We start from the raw sequence: 24,264 nt of genomic DNA on the forward strand, positions 1-24,264 counted from the left end.
CACCGGGAAGCGCCAGGTCCCGCTCGTTAAGTTTTTCCAGAAACGAAGAAAGCAGTCGTTTGTTTAAATGGTCCGTCAGCGTCCGCTCCTCTTCCACCCGCTCCTTGGCCACGTTCGTCCCGGGCTCCTCCGTCTCGGCGTCCGTGTTGGGCTGCGGAGGGGCCGAGCGGTGGTTCAAGGACAAGCCGTTCGACTGCTCACCTTCCCCGGGCTGCTGCTCCGTCCAGCTCCCGGCGTCCGCCCCGGTTTCCGTCTCCATCCGCGATATTAAAGTGGTCTGCAGGGCGGCATTCTCCAGCTCCTTCAGGCGTTTGCTGTGGAGGCCGCAGGCGGGCGGTTCATTGCCAGCCGGGCTGTTGTTGTTGTGAGGCGGCTCCGCAGTTTGCTCCATCATGCTCTGCGTCAGGAGTGCAGCCCGGAGATAGAAGCACTAGAGGCGCAGGCTGAGAGGTGGCGCCGCCCAGTGGTCGTAGACAGTACTGCACTGTGTCAAGTTGGAAAAGTTGCAATGCCGTCTTTATAAAACTCAATACAAGTACACCGATCAGCCACAACATTATGACTACTGATAGGTGAAGTGAATAACTTCGATCATCTTGTTTTACTGCAGTGTTCTGCTGGGAAACCTTGAGTCCTGACATTCATGTGGATGTTTGACATGTACCACGTACCTGAACATTGCAGGTCAAGCAACCAACTTGCAATGTAGTTGAACTATAGATAAATACCAGCACAATTTGCACATTATTTTGCACATTATTTTCCTTATTTTTCCTAAACTAACATGTGTGAGCTACTTGATACCTTGAAGTTCCACAATGGGATGAATACAGTATCGATCTATCTCCATTTAAATAAATACAGTGGAGTAAGAAGCACATTTCAGTCTGAAATGTTTAAAGTATAAGTAAGACTAGAACTCAGAATGGAACTACACAAGTTATCAAAAAGGTATCACAAGCAGTTAAGTAAATTGTGTAGTAATCCAGTAAACAATAATGTATTATTGTTTGCTGGATTACTACACAATTTACTTTATGGGAACGTTCCATGAATGTTCGCTGCACTGCCATGATAAATGTTCCTGAGGAACCTGTCCTTGTCTTTACTTTTTTTTTTTTAACTTGAGTCATTTGTTTTATTTTTTCTTAAATTTTCTGGTATATATAGCACTTGTGAGCAACGGAACTGATCTGAATGTGCACTTGTTCTGGTGTATATTTCTGAATGACAGTTAAAGGCTGTCTGTTAAAGAAGGATTCAGTAAAACAACTTTAATGGAACCGTCAGAGAAAGTTCACTGAAGGGACTCTGAAGGTTTTGCAAAGTAACCTTTTATTTTGTGTAAGTACTTTAAGAGGAAAGAAAATATTGGAGTCGAATTCCTTGTATGTGTGCACTTCTTTGACTCAAAGATTATTCTGATCCTAGGTGCTTTTGTCCCTGCTGACATTTTGTCTGCTTTGAGCTTCCGTAGAACAAGCTCGGTTTCCATAGAGACCATCTGCGGCAAAGCCCAATGGGCACCTAGCTTGGACACAACAACAGCAGGTAACAAAACCATTCCTATGAACACCGTATACCTCTTTTGATAGCGGCTTATCAGGTAGATTAAAAGTATAATGTCTTTTTACAGGCTAACCTGCAGTTAGCCACCGGCCGCTCAAGCGTATTCGCTTTTCGCTAACTTCCAGCTAGCGACAAGCTAGCTAAGCTATGTAATCACACTTATGCTACTTAAACCAAGGTTACATTTACACAGTGTACCGCTAGTTAAACATAACGTTACGCTTTCCACCACTGAAATTGAACTCAACATAGAATCACTAATGAGTCTATTATATCAGAATGAGTGTTATGTAGCTTATATTTTTCGAAAATAGCGATTGCATGCTGTTTTTAAGCCAGTGATGTTGATAGCTGTACTGGTTTATTTACATTTTAGTCAAGTCAGTAAGTAGTACTGTAGCAACCCCAAATGACAAATCGTTACAGTTTAGTCAGTGCCACCCTCTATGTTTTCGATTCACGCGACAAAATAACGTTTTGTTTCTGCTAACACATTTTCTCTTTTTTTACTTACAGAGGAGGAACCTGTCTTCGTTTTACTGTACAGTACTTATAGGTCAAAATGTCCTTCAGAGATTTAAGAAGTAAGGGATGCTAGTTATTTGTTCCACACTAATAAACATTATAGTGCCGAGGTGAGCAGAGTGTCATTTGATTTGTGTCTTATTTGTCAGATTTCACAGAAATGATGAGGGCCTTGGGTTATCCTCGCTTGATATCCATGGAGAACTTCAGAACACCTAATTTCACTCTAGTTGCAGAAATCCTAATATGGCTTGTAAAGAGGTATGTTCTAGCAGGTTGGATTTTTTTTTACATCATCTACTTATCCTTCAACTCTGTCCTCCTGTATGGATCAGATGTCTATGTTTGTACTTCAGTCTGCCCAGACTATGTATAAACATCCTATGTGTGATGGAGGACACTGTGATATATTTTGCATTTTGTCATTCTCTCCCCGTCCTTCTCTTTCTCCTTATAGATATGAGCCTCACACTGATATTCCCACTGATGTGGACACAGAGTCAGACAGAATATTCTTCATCAAGGCTGTGGCTCAGTTCATGGTGACATAATGGCTTAAATTTATACAGATTGTATATTTTTTTTCTAAGCCATTTAACGCATGCTGTTACTTGGTCTGTCTTAACCAACTTCTCACCTGGTTGCAGGCAACAAAGGCTCACATCAAGCTGAACACCAAGCGTCTTTACCAGGCTGATGGCTATGCAGTGAAAGAGATGCTGAAAATCACCTCAGTGCTGTACAGTGCAATGAAAACCAAGCAGATGGCTCTCGGAGATAGAGCTGAGGAGGACAACAACAAGTTTAAGTTTGACCTCGGTTCTCGGGTGAGGTGCAATTTGTACACTCTGTGTAATGTTACATTTTTATTACTGTATCATTAATTTCTAAACTCAATTATTAAGCCGTCAGATGTACACAATTTTGCCAAGAAAAATATATTTAGGGATTTTTAAAGAGAAACTTGCAGTTTGGCAATCCTAGTGAATTAAAATGTAGGAAAATGAAACAGAAGCTGAATTTTAGAAACGTGTATATATTCACTGCCAGAACTTTTAGTGCAGTCTTTGTAGCAGAGGTTTATACCTAACACAACTTCATTAAGACGCCATAAAAGAGAGAGCGGCCAATTTATATCCTGTTGGAACCATAAGAAATGAGAGACTGAAGAGTTACAAAATGTGTATTCATTCACATATGTTGGATTACAGCTTTACAGTTATTAGCCCACTGAGTGTTACAGAGACCAGGAATAGACAACAATTAGAAGAAATAATGGCCAGCACAAAGAGATTAATTTAAAATGAGATCAAAGATCTTTATGAAATTTTTGCTTGACGTATGAAATATTTTCTGAGATAATTAACAAAAATGCTGGTTGACCCACTTTCAGCACATTGAAATTTGAGGCTATGTTTGGATGACAATATCTCAGAAATTAATGATGATAAAATTCTGAAATTTTACATGTTAATTCACATCATGTCATTGATTCAGAATCTCCAATATTGTACATTAAATAGTACCTGGTTCTGGATAATTCACCCATAATCAGAGAATTTTAATGTACTTATCCAATTTTGTCCTATTTTAACAGTACAGCTTAAAACACCTACTTTTTCCATCTGAACTTCTGTCGTTGTGTCTTATAAACATAAAATTGTGGATTAGCTTTTCAAACAATCACTTTGAGAAATGTTAGGCATAAATTTTGTAAAAATTAAGTAGCATGCAAATTGCTCTTCAGACTGATAAAATGGTGCAAATGCTATATATTAATATTTACTGTAGTGAATGCTACCTACATTCAGGTCGGCTTGGTTGTCTGTTGTTGCATTACTTGCTGGTCACTGGTACTCTGACCCACATGACCACAGGCTCTCCCATTAGAGCAGTGTAGTCAGTGCAATATGTTTGACTTAACACCTGATATTATTTGATATGTTTGTTGAGTCTTTTATATGATTTATCTTCTATGAAAATCCCACATAAAACTAACAAGTGTGTTGCTGATTAAGTTTCACTTTGTCTTCACTTCAGATTTCAGATCTTAAAGCAGCTCGGCAGCTGGCATCCGAGGTCACGTCTAAAGGAGCATCTCTATATGATTTACTGGGAAAAGAAGTAGATCTAAGGGTGAGGGCAAACACAGATATGACTTTACTTTTTCTACATTGGTTCTGAGATGAGAGCAGTTATTTTGTGATGCAGCCTGTTTGACTGAACAGCAGTGACAAAAGATTACATTGGTCTTTTTTTCCATGTCACTCACAGGAAATGAGAATTGCAGCCATTGCCAGACCTCTGGAGATCAATGAGACTGAAAAGGCCCTGAGGGCTTCCATCAAGGAGGTTTTGGTCTGTATTTATTCTGGCAGAGTCCATTTCATTCCCCATTTTTCCCCTTTAAAATTCACATAGGAATTGACTTTACCCGATGAGAAACTAATCTGTCTCTGTGCTTTTGCATTCAAGGAAAGTGTGGAAAAGACCAAAGACATGCTCAGTAATGTTGTGTCTGATGAGACCAGTCTGGACGCCAAGATAGAAAAGAAGAAGCAAGAGCTGGAGAGGAATCGGAAGAGGCTCCAGACCCTGCAGAGTGTCAGGTCAGTTTGTACCTGCCAGTCAGCAGAAAGGAAATGGGATTATTTATTACTTGTTGCCATAGGATAAGTAAAAACAAAGTACAGAGTAAAAGGAAGAGTATTATTTTTGATTAGAATTATTTCTACTATTAGCCAATAATTACCAATCTGTTTTTTTTTTTTTTTTTTTAAACTTTTAGACATCTTAAAGTTTTCTTCTCTTTCCTTTAAACACAATTTTGACTGAAGTTAAGTATGTCTGCTTGCAGAATAGTTTTTTGTTTTTTCTCTTTTAATGTCTTAGGCCAGCATTCATGGATGAATACGAGAAGATTGAGGAAGAGCTGCAGAAACAATATGACACATATGTAGAGAAGTTCAAGAATCTCAGCTTCTTGGAGTCTCAACTGGATGAATACCATAGACTGGAGCAGGAGAGGTTTGAGGTGTGTGGGGATCATATGTAGAATGGTGATTTTTCCTATAAAACTCCTACTATGCAATCAACATTCATACATACTTTGTCTTAAACGTATTTCTACTTTATCTTGGTAATGTCACTTACAAAAAAATCACTTACTCTTCCTCAGACTTATTTTTTGGGTTAAGAAGAGATAAATCTATCCGTCTGTAATGGGTTGAGATTGTCTAAACTGCATTTATACTTCTACACTAAGGCATTTCTAAATGTTCAAAACATGTGAACATAACTAAAAGGAGCTGCACTCAGGATGAATGTCCCACTTCAAGTACCTTTCTATGTAAAAATATCATTCACTGACCTGTGATAATGACACATACACAACAGAAAATTAGCCTGATTGTTTTGCTAAATGCAGTAGAACAACCATCCTCTGGATGAAAAAGTGCAGAGACTGACTTTAGGACTTTATTGCAAAAAATTAAATATTGCATTTCCCATGTTTCGTCTACCCTGCAGGAAGCTGAAAACACTCTGAGGATAATGCAACACAAACTGAGAGAGGAGGAGAGGGAGCTAATGAAGAGTTCCTGTGAGACACACACACTAGAAGCAAAAAAACATTTTTAAAAAAAATGTAAAACCGTTTTTAAAATCACATAATCTCAACCTCAACCTATATTTTATGCAGTAAAAGATGAGGACTCTGACATGGATGTTCCGGAGGATGAAGGTTCAGACAGCGACATGGAAGAGTGTCTGCCTTCTAAACCACGACCCACAAGAAACGGCATCATGGCAGGTATGCAGACAAAAGAGACAGCCATATTCTTGTTAGGATCAGCTAATAATCGCTACTTAACACAAGCAAAGATCGATGTTAAGTGTAGACAAAATGTTGTGCATTATTTAGTTTTCTATGATCTAGATGGGTTTAAATACGATTCTCAAAAATAAACCATTAACCATTAAAATGTCTAATCAGAACTTACCTAAGTTCCTTTTAAATACAAACTCAGCATAGCATCTTTTTAATTTTTTTTATTTTTATGTAGGGAGAGGAGCACGTTTCATCGGGAACATGCAGGGTGGTGACAGTGATGAGGTTAGTAATGTCTTATCTATCAATGCAAGATTTCATCCTTACTTCACTATTTCCTGTCCTCATTTTGTCTAGATTCCTCATGGCCCTAAACGGTGCTCTCTGGGAATTCTTGCTGCTTAACTTTCACATGTCGCTTTCAGCCACCTATCCTGTTCACCATCTCTGATCGGTATCTCACCCCTTTTGGTTTCCAACTTGTTGTTTAAGGCCTTTTTAGCTGTTTCCAGAAGGTCAATCCCTCATGCCAAAAAACAGCGGAAAGGAAAGGTTTGTGCAGGACTAGGAGCTAGTCACCCCCTTTTTCCTCCTTGTGTATTTAAAGGAAAAATCCATTCTCAAATTCCTTGATTCTCTGACCATGCAGGACAAGCAATTGATCCTCATCAGCTGCATAGCATAGTCTCAAAAAGATATTGTAAAGTATCTACACAAAAAGTACAGTATCTAGAACACGTGTATGAATATATATTTCCATTATACCTGTAGTGCAGTACATATACAGTCAACCTCACTACAAATGTGTCAAATGCCACTGAGAAAACGAAACAAGACAGTCACTGAAGAGAAAGAAATTATTGCTTCATTGCATTCTGCTCCCTTGATGCATCTAAACAAAAATGCATAAGTCTTTATTGGTTTTGAAGTTGGAGTTTAGTGTGGATTTTTCCTTTATATTAGGCAAATGCTACAAGTCCGGATGGACCTGCTGCAGCACAGAGATTCCCTTTGAAATAAGTTGTTGACTCTGCATGTGTTCACTAGCGATAAGAAGTGATTGAGTGATTAGATTCTTCTGTCTCACTGAAGTAGTGGAAAGAAATTAGACCCTTCTGTGTTTAGTTTGAATGAAAACATGCCCATTCCTGTGGTGGTTCTATGTAGTGTGTTGAATAACTGTCCAGGAACATAACATAGGATGTAAATTGTTTAACTAGACTCTGGAAACTAACTGCTACTGTCTTGTAACTGTTGTGGTTATTAAGTGTTGCTGCTTGCCTTCTGTTTCAGACCGAAGACAGCGAGGTTGATGTGGATGAGGATGATGAGGAAGATGAGGAAGGCGAAGAGGAGGAGGAGGAGGAGGAGAGCAAAGATTTGGAGGATGACAGTTTGGAGGGTCCAGTGTCCAGGGGTCCTCGTCCCCCGAGAGGAGGCATGAGACCTCCTCTGCTGGAGGAAAGCGACAACGACTTCTGAAAGAAGAATGTGCAGATACACATGACCTCCAGCTGTTTCTGTATTCAGACCATGTCATTACTTCTCAGAAATATATTTTTGAAACCATGTTTTTTTTTTTGTATCAGAAACCATCAATATAGCTCATACTCTTGAATATTTGTGTTAACGTTTTGTCATAATAAAATATTCCAAAATGTAGTACTAACATCTTGCCTTTATCACTTGACTCAAATATGACATATTATTGTTCTTAGAGTCAATCATATGTTAAGGTGGAATTTAATACTTTATATGTCATTACATTTTAGAATGAAACACTGTACTGGATAAGTTCTCCTTAGTGCTAAGATTATAGATGTATATTTTCTGTGGCAGTAAAGAAACTGGTGAGTTTTCCTGTTTATGTGCTCAATATGTGACCAAAAACACAGTCACAGTTTTGCTGCAAGTAGTGAATACATGGATAATAGAAAGCATTCAGCGCAGTAAACTGAAATTCTTTGTAATAACTGCCTTCCTAATCAGGCTGCAATAAGTGAAAATGTACTCACAAATAGGTAGAGACGAATTTCAAAAGCACCTTCTGTTATCTAGGTTATTTTCTGCAGCAATAGCGCCTTGTTACATTAAGTGATGCAGCATTACTTATTAAAAAATAACAAAAAAACATTAGTTGGCATTTAGATACAAACCAAAAAATTTGTATTGTTCTAAGGCTGCAAAAACTAGTGTTTTACTTTCAATGTGCTGCAATATCAAAGGAAGATGATGATTTATGGTAAATACGAAAGTGACGTCATCAGAATGCGCGCTGCTTTTGGATAGGAGGTGGCAGATGCCTCTTCGAAACAGCAGTAGATTGTCGTCTGCTAGGGGCCTGGGTTTCCTCTCATACTGGTACGAAAACAGATTTGTACTTAAACATTTATGTACCGTGATAACTATCCTCTTAGTTAAGTTTCGGTAGAGGTGCACAGAACATGGTTGTTTTTGTTGGCAAGCAAAAAAGTCTGGTTTATCAGGCTAACAACGACTAGCTCATGCTAACTAGCTACACTGCCAAGCAAACGCAATAGTCTTATAATTGTAGAGATTTGCAGGCTTGTCTGTTTAGTAACCAATGTGTTTGTTGGCCGACGATTTCAATCCGACGCTGAACTAGTTATGATAGACATAAGAATAATTGATGCTACTGTATTTGTTCCTTATACGAAATTATTTTAGTGAGTTAGCTGCGGATCTAGCTGTAGATCACATCACACAAATACTGCACATTAAACCCATAAATGACCACTTTGATTAAAGTTGCGTTTTAGGTAACGTGTTAGCTGTATCTGTATTGTGTATATGTCTTCAAAAGTTTCTTGCTGGTGAAGCTATTCTGATTATTTTATGTTTTTATTGTCCATTTTAGCTAAAAAGCAGCTGTTGGGATGCCAAAGAAGTTCCAGGGTGAGAACTCCAAGGCGGCCACAGCCAGAGCCCGCAAGGCTGAGGCCAAGGCAGTGGCAGATGCCCGCAAGAAGCAGGAGGAAGAGGATGCCCTCTGGCAGGAAACTGACAAACATGTACTCAAAAAAGAGCAGAGAAAGGTGAGCTATTTTTCCAAACAGGTGTCGTGTTCAAATGTGTGATCATACCTAAGGTGACCCGTACATAATGATATTTGTACAAATGATAAAAATCCTCACAATAAAAATCAAGTTTTAAACCTTAGTAACATGTCCATATTGTGTTTAGCTAGAGGACATTTCTGGGGAAGAATAAGCAGTTAGCACCATGACTAAGCATCTTTGCCTTGAAAATGCAGCTTACTAATAACAGAATCAGAAACACTAATTCAGACAGCCAAGGTTTAATACTTAACAAATCTAAGAAACAATCCTGTCAGTTTGCAGGGTGTGGCTGTCCGTGTCATTACTGTTTTCCAGAATTGATCTCTAGTTTGAACCCATATGGGCATATTGCTCCAGAATTACTTCATGACATTATGTAGAGTAATTTGAGCAGAGCTGAAGGTGAGCAGCTGGCAAGCAACCTATGGGTGGTTGGAGATAAAGCTGGGAAGTATTTTGCATGTTTATACATCCACTCATTGTGAAGCCAGCAAGAGTGTCAAGTAACATTCAAGCCATTTTAAACCATGAAAGAATTATTATCATGCTTTGAAATGTAAAAAATAAAAACAAAACTTGGAGTATATACCGTAATTTAGATAATAATGCATTAACTTGTAGGGGTTTAATTGGTGCCAGGAGAGGAACTTGTAGGACTAAATGTTTAGGCTTGACAATAAAACAAACGCAATAGAAATGCTGATAAAACTGCTATATCTGAAATAGAAATCAAGAATACAACATTCAGTTATTATTGCTGAGAGAAACTCTGCTTATTTGTTGTACCCACATAATCACCAGTCTAAAATCTTTGTGGGATTCAGTCTTAATGCTCCTCAGTGGACTGTTGGTTTAGCAAACTGGACATGACAGACAAAATAGTATTAACAATGGTCCAAATGACAAATGCATAACATAACCTGTTATTAAACAGTTACAATATTTGCAGTTAATAAATAGAATTGAACATCACCTTGTGTATTTACTGTGCAATATAATAGCTATAGAACTGTGACAAACAGTTACACATGCTTCGGAGAAGTGAAGGGTACTGTACATACTCTACTGAACTTACTGTAGCTTCCACAATCTTAGACCGGCGTGACCTCACATTGTCTAGTTTACAAGTAGAAATGTCAGTACTATGGTGAACAGTTTTAACTGGCATCATTAGGGCACACTTGTTTTCATGCTTTTAATAATCTCAACATTTGGTACACAATGCTGTATGTATGATTCTTTATTATTTGGGATTTTAGGGAAATATCAGTGAAACCTTCTGAATAGTGAAATCCTTTCATGCACTATATTACATGTGGAGAAAATAACTTATTGTTTAAGCACAAAAGAGAAGCAACTCTTATTTATGCAACAATTTTCTGTCGTTGCAGGATGACAAGGAGAAAAGGAGGATGGAACTCCTTGAGAGGAAAAAGGAAAACCAGCGACTTCTGGATGAAGAGAATTCCAAGATGAAAGGCAAATCCCAGAAGGAAGGTTTATCTGGTGGAAAAGTGACACGTGCCCAGATCGAGGAGACGCTGCAGAATGAGCTGCAGCAACAGCAGCAGCAGCAGCTGACCCCGAAAGGTAAAATACTTGTTGAAGAATGTGCTGGCTAGAATAAACAAACTACTACTTCGCAAACTGTGTCACTAACTTTGTCATATAAAATTTCTTCCCACAGAAAAGAGCCACCTGGAGACGCCGCTTGAGGAGAATGTGAACAGAGTTATCCCTGAGGAAGGAACCGTGGAAGCCAGAACAATAGAAGATGCTATCGCCGTGCTCAGGTACCGATTATGTGTGTGACATCCTGCTGACCCCGTGATTACAGCAAATGTTATCACTGATTTTTGTCTTCCTGCTTCCCAGCACGGGGCCTGAGGACCTGGACCGCCACCCAGAGCGGAGGATGAAAGCGGCATTTGCTGTCTATGAGGAGGAGAACATGCCTCGTCTAAAAAAGGAGAACCCCAACATGAGGCTGTCACAGCTGAAGCAACAGCTGAAGAAGGAGTGGGTTAAGGCGCCAGAGAACCCCCTGAACCAGCGCTTTGCCGCCTACAACTCAAAGTGAATGCACTCTTTCGCCCATAACTCCACTTGAAAACTGTCTGCCTATGCACATTGGAGACTTCCATTGGAAAATGTAATAATTTCATTGCAAAGATCAGTGTTGCTGACAAGAGCTTCACCACTATCTACCCAGAAACAATCTCTCCAGTGCCAGAGGACTCATTCACTAGGAAGGAGACACTCATTTTCACCTATCAGAGTAACAACTGATCATTATGTTTGTGCACATGGCCTCTAATTAGGCATCTCAGCGTCTAATAAAGCTAATTAAATTCTTTTTTTTTAGCACTTCAGGGTAGGTGGGAAACCAGATGTTTAGAGAGTAACTTATTAAAGTTCACTGCTCGATCACCAACACCTCTTGTTGCCTTTAAATGTGCAGTCCATGTTATTAGAAGGAATGGAAGTCAAGCCACATGAAACTGCTGCTGTTGGGCAGTGCTTATTCACAAAAGAAGATGGAGTTCAAACTTGGCTCACGGAGAAAGCAGCTCTTTGTCCAGAGTAGATGGTACTCGCCAGTTGCCAGAAAAATCATGGTACATTTAAAATATCTGACTGAAAGAGACTTCAGGGTTTCCCTGTCCTTTTAGTTACTTTGGCAAACAACTAACCAGTTTCAACAATTTCAGCCTGATAGGAGCCGTTTGAGCAGAACAGATGGCCGTGGCCTTGATTACATTGTTTTTTATTGATTCCGCTGTCAGTGGATTAAGAGTGTTTCCCTGAATACACACAAATAGGAAGTGAGATTTCTAACACGATATCTTCACTGTGTATTTCAGATGCGTAGTAACAGTTAAAGAATAACTTTGTATTTATTCAAAAAAATGCCAAGATGGTGAAGCAGTTAGAGATTACCTGTAATAGTACCGGCTTACTCCTGAATGTACAATATGACTTTGTTGTGCTGTAACTCCTCAGTGTGGCGGGGCTGTTGCCTCATTACCTGCAATTCTAATGGCAAATGATGAACCCATTAAGTAGGGTTGTAAGTATGGCTATTCACCTGTTATACTACTTCGCTGATGTCTCCTGTTCAGTATTTTAGGATGTTCATAGCTATTTTTGATTTAGGATTGCCAGTAGCAGAACCTGTTGCTTTCTATTCAAGCAAGCCTGAGTGCCATTTGATTCCATACCAGACAGTGCCGCTGCTGGGGCATTACATATAATCACCTGGTGTTGCTGCTTTAACAAAGAAAACAAAACCCCCTTGATTGCCTGTATTTTAATGGTATAGAAAAACTATGTATATAGGCATAAAGTCCTGACCACGACAACAACATTGTCAAGATGTTTTTTAGAAAACATCTCTAGCCCTCAGACTGGACCTGAGTTTGGCCTCCCTTATCTATTCTGCCAGACTCTGGCTTTCAGCCAGTCATGACAAGGAAGTCTTATTCTTTTTCACACAAGAGAATTCCATGGTGGCATTCTGACTGGTTATCATCCAGATATTCAGAGCTGTGTTGCTACTGTGTTAAACTGTTAAATTTGTGGGCTCATTCAACAGAGTACGCCAGTGCAATGATGCTTTTAATCCTGAAAAAATGTCTCTAATAGGAACAACAATGCTTAAATCCAGTTAAGAGCAACAACGTAACAACAAAGTAACTTCTCAGGGCTAAAGTTTATATATTTTTTGTGCAACATTTCCGGAATACGTTTTGTAGGGTTTTGGTTAAATACACCAGCGGTAGTAGTAGTTGTTGCTTTCAGATGAGTTTGGTAGTCATTTATATGGCCAGTCACCATTGCTGCTCACAAAGGTTTTCTCCAGCACAGCAACATTCATATACTGAGCTGCTGAGGCAGCAAGCTGCAGGCTTTGTAGGTTTGCCTGATACGACAGTGAGCACAGATAAAACAGGGCGGCATTTGCCTAAATATAAGTAAGATCACAGTTAAAGTAGAATTTCAGCAGTGTTATATGGGACATAGGGTTCAACCACATGGCTCATCCGTAGATCTGAAAGTGAAAGAGAAAGTTTAAAGCAAATGTTATTCACAAGCCTTCAATTCTTGGGGAATGCAAAATGACAAACAATCAAGAAAACTCATGTTTGTGGAAATATTCTATATATTTTGAAATGGGATGTGCTTCGCATTGAAAGGCATCTGACTTATTTCATGTTTGTAAACACCAACAAAAACACTGTAAAAGTATTTGGTTGAGAAAAACAATGCCACTCCTGATGGTGGTGAAGTGAGTCTGAAGTGATGTTCTCTCATAACTTTCTTTCATCAACTGCTGTAGAATGTGTCTCTTCATACTGCAAAATTGCTCATATAGTTGCATTTGTTAGATCTTCTAGGACACAGCTGATGAGGCCTTGCACTTGCTGGCTTGATTCATTCAGAACCGCGTTTAAAAATGGACACTTTTGTCCTGCAGGCTCTTGTGGCGGAGGAGATAAGAGACAGCGAAGGCCTTTGAACCGCGGAGCTTCAATGACTAGTTCAGCTGACCTTTTATTTTCCACTTTGCATTGAAAGCTACCAATTCCTTTTCTTTTCCCTAGCAACCTGCTAGTCCACTCCCAATTTATAGGGATTTCTTTGAGGTTCCATGTATGATGTTCCGCACTGACACGCCGGTCTGATGTTACAGATTTTTATCTTCTCTGCATCCTAACCTGTTGCTACACCCTCCCACTCCCTGCCTATTTGCATGGCAACCCTTTACCAGGCCGGCCGCTGCTGCCCTTTTCTTTCTTCATGTTGAATTCTAATCATTACTTTCAAAGGAAGCGTCTCTAAAGCTCCTTTATCGAGCGTTCGTGCTGGGAGGAGGCAAGCTGCTGTCCAACACCCACTCAGACTGCTCTTCTTAATACTTCTATCCTGCAAATCATCGGGAGCACAGTCGGTTTGTAACCTGCTTCTTCAAGTTTGGACAAAATAACACGTGGAAGCAGAAGGTAAGGATCACCTGTGGTAGTTAGGATTTAAGTCATAAAGTCTTGTTTTTTACTAAGGAACATTAAAATAACATTTAGATGAGCTGCAATTGAAGAGGCTAAAGTCCAAAGTGAGACGACCACCATTGTTAATAAGAAGACTGTGCTTTTACAAATGATTAGTAAATCATAAAGTATATAAGGAAAAAGTATTACAGTTTTCATATTCTTCTCTTTGAGTCATTTTTTATACAGGAGTTTGCTTAAGATTGAACCCACCTAGATACTGGTTGTTCACCTGTCTATTGTTTGTTTGTATTTGTCATTTTAGTTACATTAATAAATTTAAAAAAAAACTTTTGTAATGAAGCAAACACATTGATTTATGTAGCGTCTTGTCATACTCAGGATATTCAAAGTGCTTTACATGCAGATTAAACAAACAAAAAATCAGCTAAATGAAAATAAATCATCAAAATTCAAGCAATATATGAGTGAAACTAAATTAAGCTAAAAAAAAAGATGAGATATAAAAGCATAAAGAATGTACAAATAAACAGAAAAATCTGTAAAATTGGGTGAATAAAGGTTCAGACTGAATGTTAATGTGAGTGATACAATAGTTAAAAACATCAATTATCAGGTGCAAGTATATACAATAGCATGATTTTTAAAATCCTGCTTTTAAAGCCACCATCTGTTACTAAATTATTTTCCATCTTTTACTCTCCCAAAATTAGATACAGTAAAATGGCGTGAAATAGCAAACCATTCAAAAGGGTATCCATTATAAAAATATGTCATTATTTTCTTCTAGATAACTGATTAATATGTGAAACTGCCCAGTACTTTCCTCTCTGCCTCTCTGGTTTCCATGCACAGTAAACAAACATAAGAGGGGAGTCACATCTGCTTTTGACAGAATGTTTCATATTCACAACTACCTTCAAATACAAGCTGAGATTAAGCAAATGATTGCTTTCATGCTGGTGACAATCTGCCTTGAATAATTACTCCAAAATGTTGTTTTTAAAATAATAATATTGTATATTATAATACTGTAAAATAATGATATTATTATTCCAAAAAACAAATCAGTCAGTTCAAAACTCTATTAGATTTCATGTAAAGGTTTGCTTTTAATAAGCCTTATTCCTCCACAGTATTTCACTCTGAATGAATAGTATTGCTGAGAGTAAAGACAGACAAAATTCAGACCTAAAAATCCGACACAAGAGTTTTTAAAGGCTTTATTTGTGAAACAAAATAACATCTCTTTCTGCGTTTGTTGAGTTCCCAGTAGATATTTTTGTTTAATCGTTTTGAAAGTTCTTATGAGTTCAGTGGTAGAAAGTGCATCTATTTAAGTACTGTGCTTTGGTACAGATTTCACTTATTATATTAGTATTTCCATGTTCCTGCTGCAATTCAGTGGCAATTTTTTAAAAATTATTTCATACTTTCAGTTAATAGTTACAGCTTGAGGTTAACAAAAGTCCAAATAGATAAATTATAGTATATTGTTGCAGATAAAGTCAAATAAATGCAGGCCGAATATATATATACCAATAGTAGTATATAGATTTATTCAGAGAAGTCCTCCTCAGCTCCCCAGCTGCAACACTAAAATGATGCACACATTAATGCACTGATATTTTTAGTCCCATAATATGCAGTATTTTAAACTAATAAGTAATGAAGTATATGTTAATGCCCATATAATGGTTCTTTTAGAATATAGATTGCATGACTTTTACTTAAAGCAATGTGTGTCTGTACTTTGGTACAGCTACCTTTATTAAATAAACAATTCCAATACGCATTCCACTACTGTTAAAGTTCAAAAAATCTGAGCAGACTGAGATTTGCATACTTATATTGGGCGACTTATAGCTCCCTCTGCAGCCAAGGTTGTCTTATGTGTATTTTTGGGCGGTGTTGGTGGAGAAGTTGAAGGCTGCAGTGTGCACATCATTAAACTGTATTATCCTGCAAATAGTTATATTTCAGGATCTTTGTTGGACTTTTTAGTGACATGTAAAAAATTATCTGTGTATGATCTCAATGCAGCTCTGCAGTGATGCCATGAGGTTGATTCTGGTTAAACCCACCAACGCAACACGACGTCTAGACTCAACAGGTGAAGTCTTCCAAGACGGGGACCGTGAACATTGTACCTCAGGAGGTCCATCCTCTCTGATAAAAAAACCTGAGGGGAAGCATGACCCGTACTCCGGCACCTCAGTTGAAACACCTTCGTCCCCACAGGAGAAGAGTCTTTGCTGTGTTTCGTCTTCACCTCACGAAAGATTGAACGGAATCAGTTCCCCGCGATTTTCAGCCCAGATGTCGCCACTGAAAACCCGAAGCCTAACCTTATCACAGCTGAGCGATCAGGACTGGCTGCTGCTTTGTGGCCAGGTTAGCAGTGTAGGAGATGATTCACCCTCAGCAGAAAGAGCAGGGACCAGTGTGGGTCATCCAAACCACAATGACAGATGTGGTTGTCCCTGTCCTGATGCTCACCAGCATTCAGAGACCTCCGGTTTTCAACCACAATCAAAACACTTCACTATCCAAGACGGTGTCTCCAGAGTTACAAATAAGAGAAGCCTTTCATCTGCACCACACTCCCAGTCTTTCTCTCACAGCAGCCAAATTTCAACCACTCACCAGGTTATACCACAGCAAGCAAACCATCGAGATCTTTTGAAACCAGCGTCAGACCATGCAAAGGATAATTTCATGTCTCAGTGCGCTGAACAAGAAGGTCAAAAAGAACAACCTTGCAATCATTTGAAACTCAAAGACAGCAGCCAAGCAGCTTGTCCAAATTTGTTTAACATTCCTCTAAACTCCACAGAGTGTGCCAAGACAAATCAGAAACTTCAAAAACAGCCTTCAGATGTCAACTGGAGAGAACTTTTTGGTAAAGAACCACTCTTAGTTCAACAACGTCAAAAGCAGGAATCTCACTGCTTGGGAACTAGGGATCAAACCTGCAACTCATCCGGAGATCCATCCATCGACCTCAAGTGCCGTCATCTTCCCTCCAGCTCTCCATGGGCGAAGAGGTCATCTATACTAGTTAGTAATAAAAGTGTAAAGTCTTTCTCCACCAGCCAGTATAGTTCACTGGAAAACCAGGGTTTAATGGAAGAGAAAACAAGACAGCGACAAAATCAGGTACATGATTTTTCATATATATATCACTGCTTCCTGAACAGCTAAACATCTTTAATAGGGACTCACATTAAAATGAGAAAAAGAGTGATAGAGTGATTTTGTGTTGGGTTTCATCAAGCACAACTTCATCTGGCAACATGCTCAAAGTTTGGGAAAGAGTTGTTCAGTTGTTTTGAAGTTTTGAACAAGATAAAAACAAACAAAAGAATCTGACTTCAGAGTTTTGTCACATCATGGCAGTCTGGATCTGCTCTTTTAACATTTTTCCTTGTGCAATTTGGTAGCTTGTCAAGTGTAAAACTTAAAACGAGCATTATAACTAATTCTGACATGTTCTGTATCCCAGTTAAAAAGAGTAAAGTTGCATTAGTTATCAACAAAATTCAAACCACTGAAAGGTGAAGTGATCAGCTCATTACATGCAATGTTCTGCTGTGAAACCTTGCGTCCTGGCATTCATGTGGATGTGACTGATATGTACCAGCCACCTAAACATTGTTGCAGATCAAGCAAAACCCTCAAGGGCAAGCGCACTCCCTGGTAGCAGCAGTGTCCCTTATGCAGGACAACCAAACCAACAACACAATAAAACAAAAACAGCTCACGGCGAGCTCAAAGCATTGACCCAACTTCCGAACTTGTAAGATCCTAATCCAATCAGGCATTAGTGGGAGGCATTTGAACATGTGGAGCTCCACAAAAACAAGAAGTTTTTTTTGAGAACTTCCTTGCAATATCTTTTGTGTTACCTTGAAATAGTTGCACAAGGTAGCAGCTGCAGCTTTTCTCATCGCAAGTAGCTGGATGCTGGCCAAGATCTTCCTTTTTTTAATGAATAATGAGCAGTAAATTCAAGTGTCACATCATCTCTCCTTCCTGTAGTATCTGCAGAGTGTTTGCTTTAACAGGCAGAGTATTATAATTGGACTGGACCAACACATTAAATGTTCATATGGATCAGTAGGAATGTAAAGGATATTGCAAAAGTGTTGTGAGGTAGAACAAATCAAAAAATTCTGGGTGGGGCTCCGTATAAACAAAATCAATCTGCGTGGTCTCCACCACACAACTCATAGAACGCAAAAGATCTGTTACCAATTTTTCAGTCAGACATCCTTTGAGCTAATGTGTCCATGACCTGATGGTTCAGAGCATGAAGCAGACCTACACAATATTAGGCAGGTGGTTTTAATGTTGTGGCTAAAAGTTATATTTTCTTATTCTTGAATTCATCGTTCTCTCAGCATACAGGATGTTGTCTGATACATTACATGCCCTGTGTTGACAGGGTACTGTCTGTGGTTGACAGTCTTACTTCCTTTTGCAGACAAACCCTCAGAACCTCAGTGGATCGAGACTCTCCTTGCCTAAACACAGTCCTCTACTCTATGACACACTAGAAACAGTCGACATTCTAAACGGAGATGTGGTGCGACCACTGAGCAGCCACGGCACCTTAAGATCTAGTATTGCAGACCTTCATTCAAGCCAGCAGCCTCTTCAGCTCCTTCACAGCACCATCCTCGAGGACGCCTTCTCCAAAGTCATCAGAGAAGACTCCAGTAAGACCAACAGTGAAAACATGACCAGAGAGGAAGGTGCCGTACCACAGAAGAAGGACTTTAGCTACCGGCTGGGTCAGAGAAGAGCTCTGTTTGGGAAGCGCAAACAGTTGAGCGACTATGCGCTGGTCTGCGGGATGTTTGGTATTGTTGTCATGGTCATCGAGATTGAACTGTCAAGGGAATTTTACAGCAAGGTACTTTGTTTATAATGGAGAGCAGACTGACAAAAACAAGGCTGCATCACTGCAGAAACACTCAAAATAGTTTTCATAGCATGTTCTAAGAGTTTGTACAGCAAATTACCTGCCACCATAGTGATCATGCATGTGCTGAAAGTGAAATCAAGAAAAATGTGTGTTCACGACATTATTAAAATGTACCACTTTTTCAGAGTGATTCAGTATTATGTGTTTGAAATTAAATAAATGCCAACATAGCAACTGTGTCACCAGCTAAAATGATTATTAGGGCCCTTTAAATGACTTTTCTTGAAGAAATTACCTCCTATTCCATAGTTTATTTCTGTGTCTCACTAAGTGTATCTTTAAGACTTTCTATTCTCTCTCAATCTACTAACATGTCGATGTTTTTCTTTCCCTCACGAACAGCAATCTATTTACTCATATGTACTTAAAGGCCTGATTAGCCTTTCTACCGTCATTCTACTTGGACTCATTGTGATGTACCACGCAAGGGAAGTCCAGGTATGAGTATGAATGAATAACCCATGAAGTTCATTCTTAATTTTGGTACCACATGAGGACAACATAAACTAGAATAAAAAAGCTGACTCTTGACTCACAGTGCCCAAGAAATAGCTGATATTACACCAGAGTTGATGTTTTGCTTTAGTGGCACAAATAACTCAAGATGTTTGTAACTGATCAAAGGGAAATGACCAGTGGAAATAGATGAACCTGTAACTTTTGGGGCCCCTAAGGGACCCCAACCAGTTACTGACTTGGTAGCCAGCTAGTAATCCAGCCTCAGCAACTCACCTGAGTGAGTGATGGTTCACGAAGTGAATTTTTGCTTATCCTGGAGCTCAGTCCTAAACCTCTCACTTTATTACTTAGTACTGAGATGATAATGGAAAGGAAAATCATGCAAATTAGAGATGTTAATGATTAACTGTGAATCAATTATTGATTGTCAATATTTGAAGCAATTAAAAATTAACTGATAATGCAGAAGAGAAAGACCATACATGTCAGAAAATATATTGTAGATTAGTTGTAGTACCTAGTTGTGCAACCAGGTAGAGCCTCCTACTGTTTAACAACATGGAGGACTGCAGGTCATATATGTTTAATACTGTCGTCAGTCAGGTTACTGGTAATTCCATGTTGACAAGCAGAGAGCATTGTGTAGATTTAGCTAGCAATGGGCACCATGACAAAGACTTCTGTAGCGGTTAATGACTTCCAGTCAGCCCTCAAATCAAGTAGATAGCCAAAGTCTACTGGGTCAGCATTCCTATAGCCATGAAGATAATGAAACCAAACTGCTTTTGCTGCAAATGCCATGTCTATGATGAAAAATGGCTTAATCTGCATATGGAATCATTTCCACAAGACTTAATTTGTTTTAACAATAAATTGATAGTGGACTGATAACGCTGATGAGTATCGGGGAAGAAACTTCAATAATTGCCCATCCAATCCAAATGTAAATCAGCCTGATTAAACCAAGAATTCATTAATTACTTTGAATCTTTAGCTCTCTTGTCTTCCTCCCCAGCTCTTCTTGGTGGACAACGGGGCAGAGGACTGGAGGATAGCCATGACCTTTGAGCGAATTCTCTTTGTCGGCTTGGAGCTCCTCATCTGTGCCATCCATCCAATCCCAGGTCAGTATGTGTTCACTTGGACTGCTCGACTGGCCTTCAGCTACACAGCGTCAGTGGCGGACGCTGATGTGGACATCATCCTCTCTGTGCCGATGTTCCTGCGCCTCTATCTGATCGGAAGGGTCATGCTGCTCCACAGCAAACTCTTCACAGATGCTTCCTCTCGCAGCATCGGAGCGCTCAACAAGATCAACTTTGACACTCGTTTTGTCATGAAGACTCTCATGACCATCTGCCCCGGCACAGTCCTGCTTGTCTTCAGTGTGTCTTGTTGGATCATCGCAGCATGGACTGTGCGCATATGTGAGAGGTATCATCTTAAGACTTCTTATCTGCATACTGTCAGTATCATCAAACACTTTTCACACAGGAAAGTGTGCCTCTCTTCAGCTTTAACACCAGCTGCTGTTACAGTCAGGTGTCATGCTTCAACAGGTATCACGATGCACAAGAAGTAACTAGTACCTTCCTTGGAGCAATGTGGTTGATCTCCATCACCTTCCTGTCCATCGGCTATGGAGACATGGTCCCTCACACCTACTGTGGGAAAGGGGTTTGCCTGTTAACAGGAATTATGGTGAGATTCATACTGGTACAATATATTAAGACATGCAGTGAAGGGCTATAAAATTATTATACAGAGAAAAATAACATACACATAACAGAACTTTTCTTTTTTGCTGCAATGCCATAACTGAACCTGGCAGTATATTTTAACTACTGAATATGTAGTAATCAGGAATATTTATTTCAGCTAGCTGCAGATTAGAAATTAAATTTTTTGCCTGCAGTTTGTTTTTATTTTCTCCTGCAATTGGTAATCTAATGTGGTCGACTTTTTATCTTCTGTATCACTGGTAATGAATTGCTATGGACAACAATGTCACTTCAACATAAGTATGAAGCTTGGATGACTGGAATACTTTTTGCTACAATAAGTACATCACTACAGTGATGCTAACCGCTGCTCCTGTTCTCCTCAGGGAGCAGGCTGTACAGCTTTAGTGGTTGCCGTTGTTGCAAGGAAGTCTGAGCTCACCAGAGCTGAGAAACACGTCCACAACTTTATGATGGATACTCAAATCTACAAAAAGGTTTGTTTAGACACAGAGAGGCTTTTTATATTAACAGTAAACATTTGCTCTAAACAGTATTACAATTTTGTCTTTTTTGACAATCTGTTTTATATATATATATATATATATATATACATATATATATATATATATACATATATATATATATATATATACATATATGTATATATATATACATATATATATATATATATATATATATATATATATATATATATATATATATATATATATATATATATATATATATATATATATAAAATATTCAGCAATATGTGACAAAATGACATCAAGTGTATGTTGAAAACAATGTATTGCATTCTTCCACTACTTTTTATTGGTATGATATTTCTTCCTCAGATAAAAAACACAGCAGCAAATGTTTTGAGGGAGACGTGGCTCATCTACAAAAACACCAAGCTGGTTAAGAAGATTGACCGTGCAAGAGTACGCCACCATCAGCGTAAATTCCTGCAAGCCATCCATGAGTAAGTGTCAATAAATCATCATCAAGGAACACAGACTCAACTCCTGCACTTTTCTCTTTCAATAAATGTTGTCACAGTAAAAACTGTGACAGAATCTTTATTCTTAGGATTATATAATTTAAGTTGCAACCAAGACAAACTGTGCCTTGTGTTTTTTTTTTTATTTGGAACAAAAAAGTGACAGTGGATCTGTTTTATGTTTTAGACTGCGACGAGTCAAACTAGAGCAAAGGAAATTAACTGACCAGGCCAATACAATTGCTGATCTCGCAAAGGTTTGTATATGCACTATTTTTCTCAGTTTTGAAAACTGTCAAAGGAGAATTTTTTAACCTAATTATACACACTTTAATTGTTAATTTTAGGTGACAGGAGATAGCTTATTTTTTAAATGTATTTTTTGATTCCCATTACTTCCTGGAAAACAGTATATTTTAACCCTTTGACACCTGAATTTATTCACAATTTAATTAAAAAACATTTTTTGTGTGTTTTTGCTTTCCAGCTGATGCTAAAATAAGTGGAGATTGTTATTTTGTCTATTACACATAGAGCAGACATATAATAATTAGGTCCCACTCCAACTGGTCCTACGAGAGACCAGTGCTTGCAAAAGGTTCTGAGATACATACTGAATATGCACAAACCGGCATTGGGGGAATGAATATGCTATCTTGCCTGCAGTCTGAATGAAATTGGTATGTTGCGAATTCGCGACAATTGGCGTCAAGGGGTTAATGGTTTCTTTACATTGGGGCAATACTCACAGTACTTTTACTACAAGCTGTGTGAGGTCCCATTTGTGCTTAATAGTGGACCCCATTGAAGTATGAGATATCCATTGTGAAATGTTGGACACGTTTCACATTTCATTTATTTTTGGTATAGACTCGGTAAGGGTCTGCAGTTTTACTAAAAGTGCAATTAAAGCTTCCTTGTAAAATCAGCCTTAGCCCTGACCGTTTTGTTGCATATCACATAAATACTGTCACCATTAGACAAATCTCAAACGTGTCTGCCCTTTTCCTAATCTTGTTAGCTTTTGCAATAATTTAGTGAGTGGGAATCTTGACACCGCTTAGGCTGATGATCCTTGAGAGCGATCACAGCAGCTCAGATGTATGATCTGTCTCCGTGTTGCTTCTCAGACTCAGAACATGATGTACGATCTGGTGTCAGAGCTGCAGCATCGAAGCGGGGAGCTGGACCACAGGATCGCAGCTCTTGAAGAGAAGCTGGACTCCATCCTTCTCAGTGTGCACTCGCTGCCTGTTGCGCTTTCTCAAGCAATAACAAAGCTACAAAAAGATTTCCTGGATGATTTGGCCTGTCGTGTCCACTTCCTCTCATCCTCCCTGAGCTCTGAGTGCTGTTCAGTGCCTGCCAGGCAGCTCTGTCCAGGATCCACCACACCGGAGACACCGTACAGCTGATAGGCCTCATTCAGTGGTTTTTCCTCTTAGTGTATAACCCTTTCCATGATGGGAAGGATTTTCTCAGCATGCACTCTTCTTTTGGTAACACTCTACTACACATGCATATAGTTACACTCATTCATCCCTGGGAGTTCTGCCACATGTTGAGCAGCTCCAATGAGAGGGGAAGTGCTTCTGTCAGAGAGAATTATTTCCTCATATCCTCCGCTCAGAGTTTCACAGTTAGTCCCAGGACTAACTTACTAACTGGACCTCTAAATAGACAGGTATGACTGTAGTTCCTGTTTTTTAAATTTACATAGTTAGAACATTATTTACACAATTTTTGCGACTGTGAAACTTTGAAAAGGGTAGTGACTACAAATCACAAAAAAAAAAAGATTATAAACCAAAGGTCGAAAAAAAGATGTAAAACTAGTTAGTGTCCGTGGAACTAAGCATATTTACTCAAGTCCTGTACTTAAGCATAACTTTGAGTTACTTGAGCTTAAGTATTTCCTTTTTTCCATCTTTTTATTTCTACTCCACTACAACTCAGAGGTAAATATTATGCTTATTTCTCCACTGCATGCATTTAATAACTTTAGTTGCTTGTTACTTTGTGGATTAAGTTGAATAATCACAGATGTGGTTTATTAATAACTTTAATAGTAGATTT

At 38.9% G+C, this 24,264-nt stretch overlaps 3 protein-coding genes across 4 annotated transcripts; all 3 read left to right on the plus strand.

Annotated features, from left to right (window-relative positions):
- The first annotated feature begins 1,122 nt into the window (after positions 1 to 1,122).
- cluap1 (clusterin associated protein 1) lies at positions 1,123 to 7,585 on the plus strand. Of its 2 annotated transcripts, XM_035953747.2 has the most exons (14): positions 1,123 to 1,551; positions 2,086 to 2,153; positions 2,244 to 2,355; positions 2,552 to 2,636; positions 2,742 to 2,921; positions 4,135 to 4,230; positions 4,369 to 4,452; positions 4,570 to 4,703; positions 4,987 to 5,128; positions 5,623 to 5,695; positions 5,795 to 5,905; positions 6,159 to 6,208; positions 6,416 to 6,475; positions 7,217 to 7,585. In XM_035953747.2, exons 2-14 carry the CDS (start codon positions 2,132 to 2,134, stop codon positions 7,403 to 7,405), a joined length of 1,338 nt encoding a protein of 445 aa, XP_035809640.2. In that variant the 5' UTR covers positions 1,123 to 1,551; positions 2,086 to 2,131; the 3' UTR covers positions 7,406 to 7,585. The 2 variants fall into 2 exon arrangements, with proteins under 2 accessions (XP_035809640.2, XP_035809641.2); XM_035953748.2 differs by lacking the exon at positions 6,416 to 6,475 and having other exon boundaries at positions 1,132 to 1,551.
- A 585-nt stretch (positions 7,586 to 8,170) lies between these two features.
- Positions 8,171 to 11,437, plus strand: ccdc124 (coiled-coil domain containing 124). Its single transcript, XM_023282296.3, has 5 exons — positions 8,171 to 8,284; positions 8,802 to 8,979; positions 10,395 to 10,593; positions 10,691 to 10,796; positions 10,879 to 11,437. The coding sequence occupies exons 2-5, from the start codon at positions 8,821 to 8,823 to the stop codon at positions 11,081 to 11,083; spliced, it is 669 nt and encodes a 222-aa protein (XP_023138064.1). The 5' UTR covers positions 8,171 to 8,284; positions 8,802 to 8,820; the 3' UTR covers positions 11,084 to 11,437.
- Positions 11,438 to 11,586: 149 nt separating this feature from the next.
- kcnn1b (potassium intermediate/small conductance calcium-activated channel, subfamily N, member 1b) lies at positions 11,587 to 23,970 on the plus strand. The gene is made up of 10 exons (XM_035953744.2): positions 11,587 to 14,006; positions 16,056 to 17,171; positions 18,499 to 18,930; positions 19,345 to 19,440; positions 20,477 to 20,895; positions 21,021 to 21,162; positions 21,569 to 21,679; positions 22,043 to 22,170; positions 22,376 to 22,445; positions 23,319 to 23,970. The coding sequence occupies exons 2-10, from the start codon at positions 16,071 to 16,073 to the stop codon at positions 23,601 to 23,603; spliced, it is 2,784 nt and encodes a 927-aa protein (XP_035809637.2). The 5' UTR covers positions 11,587 to 14,006; positions 16,056 to 16,070; the 3' UTR covers positions 23,604 to 23,970.
- The last annotated feature ends 294 nt before the right edge of the window (positions 23,971 to 24,264 follow it).

The sequence above is a fragment of the Amphiprion ocellaris genome, chromosome 2 (assembly GCF_022539595.1).
Source record: "Amphiprion ocellaris isolate individual 3 ecotype Okinawa chromosome 2, ASM2253959v1, whole genome shotgun sequence".
In the NCBI taxonomy this organism is placed as follows: domain Eukaryota; kingdom Metazoa; phylum Chordata; class Actinopteri; family Pomacentridae; genus Amphiprion; species Amphiprion ocellaris.